Consider the following 12,069-nt stretch of genomic DNA (forward strand, 5'->3'; position numbering starts at 1 on the left):
TAGTCCTATAATAACCTCAACCTAAAACTTCTTACCTGGGAATACTGAAGACTCACGTTAAAAGGAACCACCAGCTTTCATATGTTCTCATGTTCTGAGCAAGGAACACTTTTACTTTCTTCTCCAACACTTTGTTTTTGCATTATTTAAATCAAATTGAACATGTTTCATAATTTATTTGAGGCTAAATTGATTTCATTGATGTATTATATTAAGTTAAAATAAAAGTGTTCATTCAGTATTGTTGTAATTGTCATTATAACAAATAAATACATTAAAAAAAAAAAAAAATCGGCCAATTATGGCTTTTTTGGGCCTCCAATAATCGGTATCGATATCGGCGTTGAAAAAATCATAATCGGTCGACCTCTAGTGTGTAGCATAACCCATCCTCTGTGTGTGCACATGCCTGTGTATGTGTGGCCTGGGCTAGCTGGTCCTCATGTGGCCTTTCTAACAGAGACTAACCACATATCTGAGCCACAAAGGCGCAGCAGGACTCCTGTGGCAGGTTGTATGGAGCAGGCCCCATGCAGAGCCATTACCTCTGGCTCTTTGTGCAAAGGGACTATCTGGAGAGAAGAGGCTCTGTGTGGGCTGCAGGAGAAGGGTAGAGTGACTACTATGAAACACTGCTAGTCAGAGGGGACCTCATTCACAACCACATCATTAGAAACTTTTTCTCTGAAATTGCTCACAGAATGATTGTATGGGAAAACATTTTGTCATGGCTATATTTCTCTAAATGGAGTCAATTTGATGATTCACAAGAACAGCTTAAAACATGACCTTTGTCCCCAAGACGGACATGGTGAATGTCAACTCATATTATCCATAATAATCCATAATATTCCCCTGTACAGTATATCTAACATATATGCACTCCCTCTACCATAAAGGTGAAAATTGAGGGTTGTCTGAAAATGGTCTTGTCATCCAGATTTGACAGTGCACCGAGTAGAGGAAAGAATTGCTGAACTAAATTCTGAAAAAAAAGAGAGGCCTAACTGTTGGAGAGATCCATTGTGAATGGTTTTCCCTCCCGGCTAAGAGAAAGAAAAACATAAAAGGGTATCATTAGAGTTCACTTTTGTCTGCGTTTACTCTTTAGTAGGAATAGGAACTGCAGTGTACTGGAATTGGTTTGCCTTTTAACAGATGACATAACACCCACTGGTTTGACTCCGGTGTCTGCTTGTAAGGGGTTGTAAAACACAGATAATGATGCTGCTCTAGAATGTCATTTTCTCTGTAGCGTCTTCTGTCCTATTATTGTAGGTGACTACAGAGACGTTTGCTTTCTGCTGAAAGGTTAACCTGCTCACCTTGGCTCGGCTCAGCATATGCTAAACACTGTGTATGTAAACAATTCTACTTACTTCTTAACCTTTAAGGAATCGGGAGAGATGGAAAGTAGCTGATGCATTAGACTCATTCAAAGCAGCCCTTCTACAATATACCTGAGGACAAGTATGACCATATCCTGTGTATGCTGTTCTGGTGTACATATTCAGTGTCATGTTATTCACATTTCCCTGAGCCACAGATATCTAAACACATATTTTTGTGTTTTTCAGGTGTGTAGGTTGGTGACACCAATACACCACCAGTGAAAATGGTGGCCCTGTCACTCAAGATATGTGTCCGCCAGTGCAATGTGGTGAAGACCATGCAGTTTGAGCCCTCCACTCCTGTGTATGACGCCTGCAGGATCATCAGGGAGAGGGTTCCGGAAGCCCAGACTGGCCAAGGTGAGAGGTACCTCAAAATGGGGCGAACTACTGGTAATGGGGGCTCTTTGAATGTCAAATCTTAACTTGCATAAGGCTCAGTTGCACTAAGAGAAAATATAAATGCAAAAACGACATAATTACTTGTGTAAGTCACTCTGTACTGAATACTGCAGTCATGTCTGCGAAAAAATAATAATGTAAAAAAAGGCATTAGTGTCTGATCTCCAATTCTGTTTCAGTGTGCATGAAAAGGATACAAACGGTTCAAAACTGTTTAAGCAGGAGATAAAAACCCATGTCACCCACAGCATGGCTTTCTGACTACAGAAAGACAGGAAACTGTTTCAAAGCCTTACAGTCTATGCTCTCGCTCTGAGGAGACTGGTTCGATCTGGGTCTGTGGGCGGTGTTCCTCTCTTGCGGAGGTGTTAGTTAGGCAGGCTGGATAAGCTCTCTGTGGTGTTAGCTAGGCAGGCTGGATAAGCTCTCTGTGGTGTTAGTTAGGCAGGCTGGATAAGCTCTCTGTGGTGTTAGTTAGGCAGGCTGGATAAGCTCTCTGTGGTGTTAGCTAGGCAGGCTGGATAAGCTCTCTGTGGTGTTAGTTAGGCAGGCTGGATAAGCTCTCTGTGGTGTTAGTTAGGCAGGCTGGATAAGCTCTCTGTGGTGTTAGCTAGGCAGGCTGGATAAGCTCTCTGTGGTGTTAGCTAGGCAGGCTGGATAAGCTCTCTGTGGTGTTAGCTAGGCAGACTGGATAAGCTCTCTGTGGTGTTAGCTAGGCAGACTGGATAAGCTCTCTGTGGTGTTAGCTAGGCAGGCTAGATAAGCTCTCTGTGGTGTTAGCTAGGCAGGCTAGATAAGCTCTCTGTGGTGTTAGCTAGGCAGGCTGGATAAGCTCTCTGTGGTGTTAGCTAGGCAGGCTGGATAAGCTCTCTGTGGTGTTAGCTAGGCAGGCTGGATAAGCTCTGTGGTGTTAGTTAGGCAGGTTGGAGACACTCTTTAAGCTGTGAGCTCTCATTAGGCTTTAGAACAGATTTATATCAGCTGGAGAGTCTGATGGGCAGCCATGATTATCCTTCTTTCCCAACTGAATGTCATTATATGGATAATTCATATGAATGTCAATGAGATCAGAAGAAGAGACATCCTCTACATCATAAAACAGTAACTACACAAGATGCAGTCAAAACATTGTTTTGTCAAAATAGACAGTATCTTTCATTTGGAGTTTACTCATACTATTTAAACAATCAAGCAACTGTTCCCATTACTACTGTAATATGTGTAAGTACTCTGTGTCTCTGTTTCAGCTTCTGATTACGGCCTGTTTCTCTCTGATGATGATCCCAGAAAAGGAATCTGGTTGGAGTCTGGGAGGACTCTGGATTACTACATGCTCCGGAACGGGGTAAAGCCCAATCATAGAGCCCAATCAGACCCCTGGACCACACCTCACTCAGTTCTATTTAAATCTGAGGAGGTGTTGAGAAGTCTGTGGTAGATCTGACTTAGATGTTCTACTTACATACAGATGTTTAGGTGTTCTCTTCTTGGTTTATGTCACATTCCATCAAAGGTACTGCATCTGATTCACCTCTCCCCTTGTTTCCCAGGATGTCTTGGAGTACAAGAAGAAACAGAGGCCCCAGAAGATCAAGATGCTGGACGGGGCAGTTAAAACTATCATGGTGGATGACTCAAAAACTGTAGGAGAGCTGCTTGTTACCATATGCAGTAGAATAGGTGGGTAAACTCTCTCCAACTGCAATGTAAACCCAGTCAACCAATCCACTAGCCTTAAATTATTAAACCTGGTCCTATTTTTAGCTCACTACCTTACAGTATGGATGCACGTCCCCTAGCTTTCAGAACATAAGAATTAGCTATGGTACTGGCATAGTCCAGATTTTATATAGATATGTTTGATGGTGTAAAACATATTTTCCTCCTCTGTTAGAATTATGGGTGGTAATTGTGTAGCTATAGACTGTGCTGTCCTCTCCTCTCATGGAGGTGTTTCTTTCCACAGCCATATATTTCAATTATGCTGGGCTGCCTGTGCCCAAACTCAATTGGGTGAGGAGAAGAGAGATGTCTGGTAGATCTCTTTATTGGCTGGTGTTTGTTTAGAGAGGGCTTTCTGCTTGGCTTCTCCTCTTCTGAATTCCCACTTTAGTTTTCTGGCTGCTCTCCAGTTTCCCCCACTGTTTTTTCTGGGCAGAGGGAGGTAGAGAGGGAGGACGTAGGAGGCAGGGAATGGTTTCTCTGATATGCCACAGCTCAACGTGCTGGCTCTGTGCTCTAAACTGCTCCCTCTCTGAGAGTTTCCTGGCTGTGTCTCCTCTTCAGGAATCACCAACTACGAGGAGTACTCCCTGCTCCAGGAGGGGGTGGAGGAGAAGAAGGAGGACGGTCATGGGACAGGCACCCTGAAGAAGGACAGGACTCTGCTCCGAGACGAGAGGAAGATGGAAAAGCTCAAAGCCAAACTCCACACAGACGATGACTGTGAGTTTGAAGAGCACTTCCATAAGAACACAAAATGTGTTGTTAATTGTCTAGTATTACATGCTCCCAGTCAACGCCCCTACCAAAGTCTCATTAATAAATACATGTAAGTCGAGTATCATCTCATTTTAACATGTGCTTTATCTCTAAATTCAAAGTCATAGTACTGTATCAATGTTTAATTATTTTACCACAATGTGACAAACAGGAATGTCACCAGGACCCGGCTTTCAGGGCTTTAGCCCCGACTGATTTTGGGTCAGCCCCGAATCTTTTGTACTGCTGTGATGGTGTAAAAAATATTTTATAGTCAACTAAATGAGCCACTTAGTTCAAGCTGTGATTACATGAAACTCCTGAAGCTATCCAACTGTAATACAGTGGCTTGCGAAAGTATTCACCCTCCTTGGCATTTTTCCTATTTTATTGCCTTACAACCTGGAATTAAAATAGATTTTTGGGGGTTTGTATCATTGAATTTACACAACATGCCTACCACTTTGAAGATGCAAAAGATGCAAAACAAACAAGAAGTAAGAACAAAAAACTGAAAACTTGAGCATGTGTAACTATTCACCCCCCCAAAGTCAATACTTTGTAGAGCCACCTTTTGCAGCAATTACAGCTGCAAGTCTCTTGGGGTATGTCTCTATAAGCTTGGCACATCTAGCCACTGGGCTTTTTGCCTGTTCTTTAAGGCAAAACTTCTCCAGCTCCTTCAAGTTGGATGGGTTCCGATGGTGTACAGCAATCTTTAAGTCATACCACAGATTCCCAATTGGATTGAGTTCTAGGCCATTCCAAGACATGTAAATGTTTCCCCTTAAACCACTCAAGTGTTGCTTTAGCAGTATGCTTAGGGTCATTGTCCTGCTGGAAGGTGAACCTCTGTCCCAATCTCAAATCTCTGGAAGATTGAAACTGATTTCCCACATGAATTTCCCAGATGGACTTTATTTAACTAATTATGTGACTTCTGAAGGTAATTGGTTGCACCAGATCTTATTTAGGGGCTTCATAGCAAAGGGGTGAATACATATGCACACACCACTTTTCCGTTTTTTATTTTTTAGAATTATTTGAAACAAGTTGGGGTTTTTTCATTTCACTTCACCAATTTGGACTATTTTGTGTATGTCCATTACATGAAATCCAAATAAAATCGATTTAAATTACAGGTTGTAATGCAACAAAATAGGAAAAATGCCAAGGAGGATGAATACTTTTGCAAGGCACTGTAATCAGGGGTGTATAGTGTCTGCAGCGGAGTGACACGCCGCCACTTCTCAGAATGGTGCAATGTCTCGCTAGATCACTTAACGATGAATTAGTATTCTACATAACAAACCAAATATAAAAGCATAGATAATGTTAAGCTACTGTTAGACCAAAAACACCACATAATTTCTTATGAGAATAGGATGATTGTGCTTGATTTAGATTTTTTTTAAATCTCATGAGGACAGAACTCAAAAGCACGCATCATATGCTTTGATTGAAACAAAATACAGGTGGCTGTGTTTAACGCCATCTGCTCTAAAATGTAATAAAAAATTAGTTCGGCTACTTAACCTACATCATTCAAGAAGGTCGAAATGCATTTTCCCATGAAATTGATTTGGATCAAATGGTTTGCATGCATGCAGCATGGAGTTTTCACCTGTAAAACATGAAGAATTATCATTCACAATTGTCAGTGATGATTGCCTAATGTATAATTAGGTAGGCCTAATTTGATGTTTTAGGATTTTAAAAAAATATTGCTTTTTTGAGCCACTTCTGTGTAGGCACTTCTTAGCTGTGTGCTTAGGGTCATTGTCCTGTTAGAAGGTGATCCTTCGCTCCAGTCTGAGGTCCTGAGCGCTCTGGAGCAGGTTTGCATTAAGGATCTCTCTGTACTTTGCTCCGTTCATCTTTCCCTCAATCCTGACTAGTCTCCCAGTCCCTGCCGCTGAAAAATATACCCACAGCATGATGCTGCCACCACCATGCTTCACCATAGGGATGGTGCCTGGTTTCTTTCAGATGTGACGCTTGGTATTCGGGCCAAAGAGTTCAATCTTGGTTTCATCAGACCTGAGAATCTTGTTTCTCATGGTCTGAGAGTCCTTTAGGTGTCTTTTGGCAAACTCCAAGCGGGCTGTCAGGTGCCTTTTACTGAACAGTGACTTCCGTCTGGCCACTCTACCATAAATGCCTGGTTGGTGGAGTGCTGCAGATATGGTTTCCAAATCATGTCCAACCAATTGAATTTACCACTGGTGGCGCCAATCAAATTGAAGAAACATCTCAAGGATGATCAATTGAAACAGGATGCACCTGAGCTCAATTTTGAGTCTCATAGCAAAGGGTCTGATTATTTATGTCAGTGAGGTATTTCTACAAACCGGTTTTCACTTTGTCATTATGGGGTATTTTGTGTAGATTGATGAGAAAAGTAAATGTAATCCATTTTAGAATAAGGCTGTAACGTAACAAAATGTGGGAAAAGGGAAGGGGTCTGAATACTTTCCGAATGCACTGTAGCTGTAACCACTGTTGGATACTTTGACTTAATGAATTTATTATTTTGTAATTGTAGGCTAGGCTACTTGCTGATACATTATTTTAAATATTATTGTAACAGTAGGCCTACCTACACAATAAGCTCATATGGGGTTGCTGACCACAATCCATTGAATTATTAATAAGAAGTGTTGATTATTTGGCCTTGGGGAGAGCACAGCGCATGGAAGAAAACCTAGCACCGCAGGAAAGGGTACTGGAAGTGTTGCAGATAAATTTAAATACATTTACCAACTTATATAATTACTCCTATCTCTACAGAAATAAATGAAATCATTGAAAATACTACACCAGAGAGCATCATTTAGCCAGAGAGGATCAATAGCTTTAAAAAACAATTGCTGTATATTGTGTTTTGTCACATTATAAGCGCATACTGTATGCCTACAGTTGGGAATCCTGCCATTGGGCAGCCCGCTCCGCAAATATATTAAACAGCTGATTGTCGAGTTACGGCTGGCAATGTGGATGTCAATGAACAGCAGGCAGCAGCTAATAGGTCTTTTGCAATATTTCAAAATGCAATTGCAGAAAATATATAAGTGAGGGCCGCTGGAAAGTTGCTGGACTATAATTTCCTCATATTGTAGGTTTAAGATCAGTGAATCCACTCTTTTCATTGGCTGTTGGTTGCATTTAAGACATTGGTTGTTCATTTTATTCATCTCAGTATGTCAATATCAGAGTAGCTAAGTCATTTTATGTGGTATATTTTTTTTAAATTGTATTGTCAGTCATGTAAAATTAACGTTGAATTGCAGAAAATTATTTGAGAAAATACTACTTTTTTTCTCGGACCATTCAACCACTCATCCCCTGGTCTTCAGGACTGAGCCCTGAATGTTATGAAACTCTGGTGATGGCCCTGGACAGAGATTGTATTTTGAAAAGTTTGAATTCATAAATCATCTTCAAAATGTCTCCTTATTCTCAGCAGAACAGTATTCAAATTACTGCGCTCATGTTTAGTCGAACTTCACTTGGTGATTAGTTTGTTTTGAGACATAAAAATGTAAATTTTTGCCCTGTAATTTAAATCTGCTTGTCTAGACCCATCTGCTTTATTTGACTGTCAGCATGCCTAATCCCACTAGCAGAAGTGTATGTTTCTCTGTATACATACTGTACAATATCAGTCAAAAGTTTGGACACACCTACTCATTCAAGGGTTTTTCTTTATTTTTACTATTTACTACATTGTAGAATAATAGTGAAGACATCAAAATTATGAAATAACACATGGAATCATGTAGTAACCAAAAAAATGTTAAACAAATCTAAATATGTTTTATATTTGAGATTTTTCAAAGTAGCCACCGTTTGTCTTGATGACAGCTTGGCACACTCTTGGCTTTCTCTCAACCAGCTTCATGAGGTTGTCACCTGGAATGCATTTCAAATAACAGGAGTGCCTTGTTAAAAGTTAATTTGTGAAATGTAATTCCTTAATGCATTTGAGCCAATCAGTTGTGTTGTGACAAGGTAGGGGTGGTATACAGAAGATAGCCCTATTTGGTAAAAGAGCAAGTTCATATTATGGCAAGAACAGCTCAAATAAGCGAAGAGAAATGACAGTCCATCATTACTTTAAGACATGAAGGTAAGTCAATACGGAACATTTCAAGAACTTTAACATTTCTTCAAGTGCAGTCGCAAAACCATCAAGCGCTATGATGAAGCTGACTCTCATGAGGACCGCCACAAGAAAGGAAGACCCAGCGTTACCTCTGCTGCAGAGGATAAGTTCATTAGTTACCAGCCTCAGAAATTGCAGCCCAAGTAAATGCTTCACAGTGTTCAAGTAACAGACACATCTCATCATCAACTGTTCAGAGGAGACTGTGAATCAGGCCTTCATGGTCGAATAGCTGCAATTCAGCATATGTGGGAACTCCTTAGACTGTTGGAAAAGCATTCCAGGTGAAGCTGGTTGAGAGAATGCCAGAGTGTGCAAAGCTGTCATCAAGGCAAGGGTGGCTACTTTGAAGAATCTCAAATCTAAAATATATTTAGATTTGTTCAACACTTTTTTGGTTACCACATGATTCCATATGTGTTATTTCATAGTTTTGATGTCTTCACCATTATTCTACAATGTAGAAAATAGTAGCAATAAAGAAAAACCCTTGAATGAGTAGGTGTGTCCAAACATTTCACTGGTACTATACGTGAGTGTGTTTTTTTTCTCTTGTCAGTGAACTGGCTGGACCACAGCCGGACGTTCAGAGAGCAGGGGGTGGAGGAGAGTGAGATGCTGCTGCTCAGACGCAAGTTCTTCTACTCCGACCAGAATGTGGACTCACGAGACCCTGTCCAGCTCAACCTTCTCTATGTACAGGTCAGGCCTCTCTCTCTTTCTTTCTCTCTATGCTCATTGCTGCCCGGCATACAGTAATACAGCTGTAGTAAACTAGCCTCCTCAATTCCGCTCTACTCTGCCCTCCCCTGACTCTTCCTGTAGCCCTACGGTCAATAAAACAGACATCAGCAAAAACACAGCTGAATCTGCTGCCCAAGGCTATGGGGCTGTAGCTCCTAAGCAGTGTGCTGTCCTACAGCCTTGCTTGTACTGTTGCATCACAAGCTCGCTGGCTTATGCAGCTTTGCTGGTACTGCAGTTCTCCGAGGATGAGCTGGGCCTGGCTTACAGGGGTATGTGTATGTGGATCACAGACAGACTATCTTATGTTGCTGTGCTGCTGTGCTGTGGGGATTGGGTCAACCTTGCAAGGCTGATTGTACACTACAGTGTTGTTGTACACTACAGTGTGGATGGAGTTGGAGTAGGAGAGAGGGCTGCTGACACAGGGAGTTGAGCCTGCACTACACCAGGCATGCTTTGCTCACTGCACACCTCACTGCATCCACATTAGCTTCCCCTTGCCTTGAGGTTGAGAGGAGAGCTCCCCGCTGACACCTGGACTCACAGAGGAGCATGCTATGCACAGTACTGTACACATATACAGTTGAAGTAAGCAGTTTACATACACCTTGGCCAAATACATTTAAACTCAGTTTTTCACCATTCCTGACATTTAATCCTAGTAAATATTCCCTGTCTTAGGTTGGTTAGGATCACCCCTTTATTTTAAGAATATGAAATGTCAGAATAATAGTAAAGAGAATGATTTATTTTAGTTTTTATTTCTTTCATCACATTCCCAGTGAGTCAGAAGTTTACATACACTCAATTAGTATTTGGTAGCATTGCCTTTAAATTGTTTAACTTGGGTCAAACGTTTCGGGTAGCCTTTCACAAGCTTCCCACAATAAGTTGGGTGAATTTTGGCCCATTTCCTCCTGACAGAGCTGGTCTTACTGAGTCAGGTTTGTAGGCCTCCTTGCTCGTACACACTTTTTCAGTTCTGCCCACAAATGTTCTATATGATTGAGGTCAGGGCTTTGTGATGGCCATTCCAATACCTTGACTTTGCTGTCCTTAAGCCATTTTGCCACAACTTTGGAAGTATGCTTGGGGTCATTGTCCATTTGGAAGACCCATTTGCGACCAAGCTTTAACTTCCTGGTTGATGTCTTGAGATGTTGCTTCAATATATCCACATAATTTTCCTGCCTCATAATGCCATCTATTTTGTGAAGTGCACCAGTCCCTCCTGCAGCAATGCACCCCACAACATGATGCTGCCACCCCCGTGCTTCACGGTTAGGATGGTGTTCTTCGGCTTGCAAGCCTCCCCCTTTTTCCTCCAAACATAACAATGGTCATTATGGCCAAACAGTTCTATTTTTGTTTCATCAGATCAGAGGACATTTCTCCAAAAAGTATGATCTTTGTCCCCATGTGCAGTTCCAAACCATAGTCTGTCTTTTTTATGGCGGTGTATATATACGGTAAACACATATATACCGCCATAAATACACATGCGCGCACACACTCACTTAGACACCTACATAAATACTGTACTGTACATCCATTGTTAACTCCCTCCTTGTCTTACATGCTGCATCCTAGCTTCAGTCCATAAATACATCTATAGTTAACACTATCCATTCTCCCTATCCTCCCCTTCACTCTTTTATCTCTCTCTCTCTTGCCCTGACTCCTTCCCTCTCTCTGTTTTTTTTCCTCACGCCCTCTCAATCCCATAAAAATCCTGACACATCCACACCCGCTTACTCTGGCATACATTGCAGTGTTCCATCATGCATTCCCTTTTCTCACAAACACAGGCCTGTCTTCTTTCTCACAAAAACACATTTTTTTCCTCCAGCTATTTGTCCCTTTGCTCCTCTTGCTGCCTTCCCCCTCCCTTTCTTGTTTTCACTCAGTCACACACACAGAAGCACGCAGACACACATACATACACACATGCTGAACAGAGTCCCCCCCCCCCCTCACATGGCATTGCCTCAGACTCCAGTGACTCTAATTTGTCACAATATTAAAAAGGCCTGACAGAGCAAGAAGAGAGGGAGCATTCTCTGGCTGGAACACACCCCAGGCCCCACATCCACTCTCTCACTCCTCCCTTCCAAGACTTCTCCCTCTGCAGTGCTCTCAGATGCGTCTCCGGAACATGACCATACTACACATGCTTCTTGTCAATGTCTCTATTCTGCTACGATGGAATAGTCCTCATTCACCATGCAGCCATTACCATAGGAGACTGACTTAGTAGGTTCATTTAGTGAGTGTAGATTATAGTATCATCCCTGGCATTCTTTATGGAGAGCCTCTTAGTGATGAGCACCAATGTTTATTAATGATGTGCAGCTTCCATGATCTCATCCGCACCCCTCCAACCAGCGGGGGTCTCCAGCAGTTACAGCCCCAGCATTCATAACCAGACACCAGACAATCCACTCCTTTCACACATCTATCTACTCCACTACTACAGGAAATACAGCGCCATGGAAACAACCTTTGTGTTGAGTTGGGCGGTATCCACATTTCCATATCTTCATACTGTTCCTGCACACGAGTGACACCATTTCTTTCCAATGTATTATTGAAATGTTTGTTATGCTAAAAAATGCTAACAAAGTACTAACGAATTCCCATTGTGGACGCTAGCTAAATGCTAATGAATGCCAACAAACTACTATCTCAGAAGGCTATACTCACTTGCCAAGTACCTCAACTCCTTGTTGAGGTACTAACCCTAACCCTTTATTAATAAAATAAAATAATTTCTTAAATCCTTACCATGGACCTATATTTGTCATCTGTTGTTGCGTGCCTTTCTTTGCTCAAATCCATACTTTTTAGTAAAACGTTAATCAAATACAACCACTGACTGTTTCC

At 41.7% G+C, this 12,069-nt stretch overlaps 1 protein-coding gene across 1 annotated transcript in view; it reads left to right on the forward strand.

The window, feature by feature from the left end:
* The first annotated feature begins 1,615 nt into the window (after positions 1-1,615).
* Positions 1,616-12,069, forward strand: part of LOC120053939 (talin-2-like) — a 78,184-nt gene continuing 67,730 nt past the window's right edge. The window contains exons 1-5 of the mRNA XM_039001258.1: positions 1,616-1,751; positions 3,041-3,138; positions 3,344-3,473; positions 4,080-4,238; positions 8,999-9,141. Coding sequence (XP_038857186.1) covers positions 1,616-1,751; positions 3,041-3,138; positions 3,344-3,473; positions 4,080-4,238; positions 8,999-9,141 — 666 coding nt within the window. The remainder of the gene's footprint in view (positions 1,752-3,040; positions 3,139-3,343; positions 3,474-4,079; positions 4,239-8,998; positions 9,142-12,069) is intronic.

The sequence above is a fragment of the Salvelinus namaycush genome, chromosome 9 (genome assembly GCF_016432855.1).
Source record: "Salvelinus namaycush isolate Seneca chromosome 9, SaNama_1.0, whole genome shotgun sequence".
Lineage (NCBI taxonomy): Eukaryota > Metazoa > Chordata > Actinopteri > Salmoniformes > Salmonidae > Salvelinus > Salvelinus namaycush.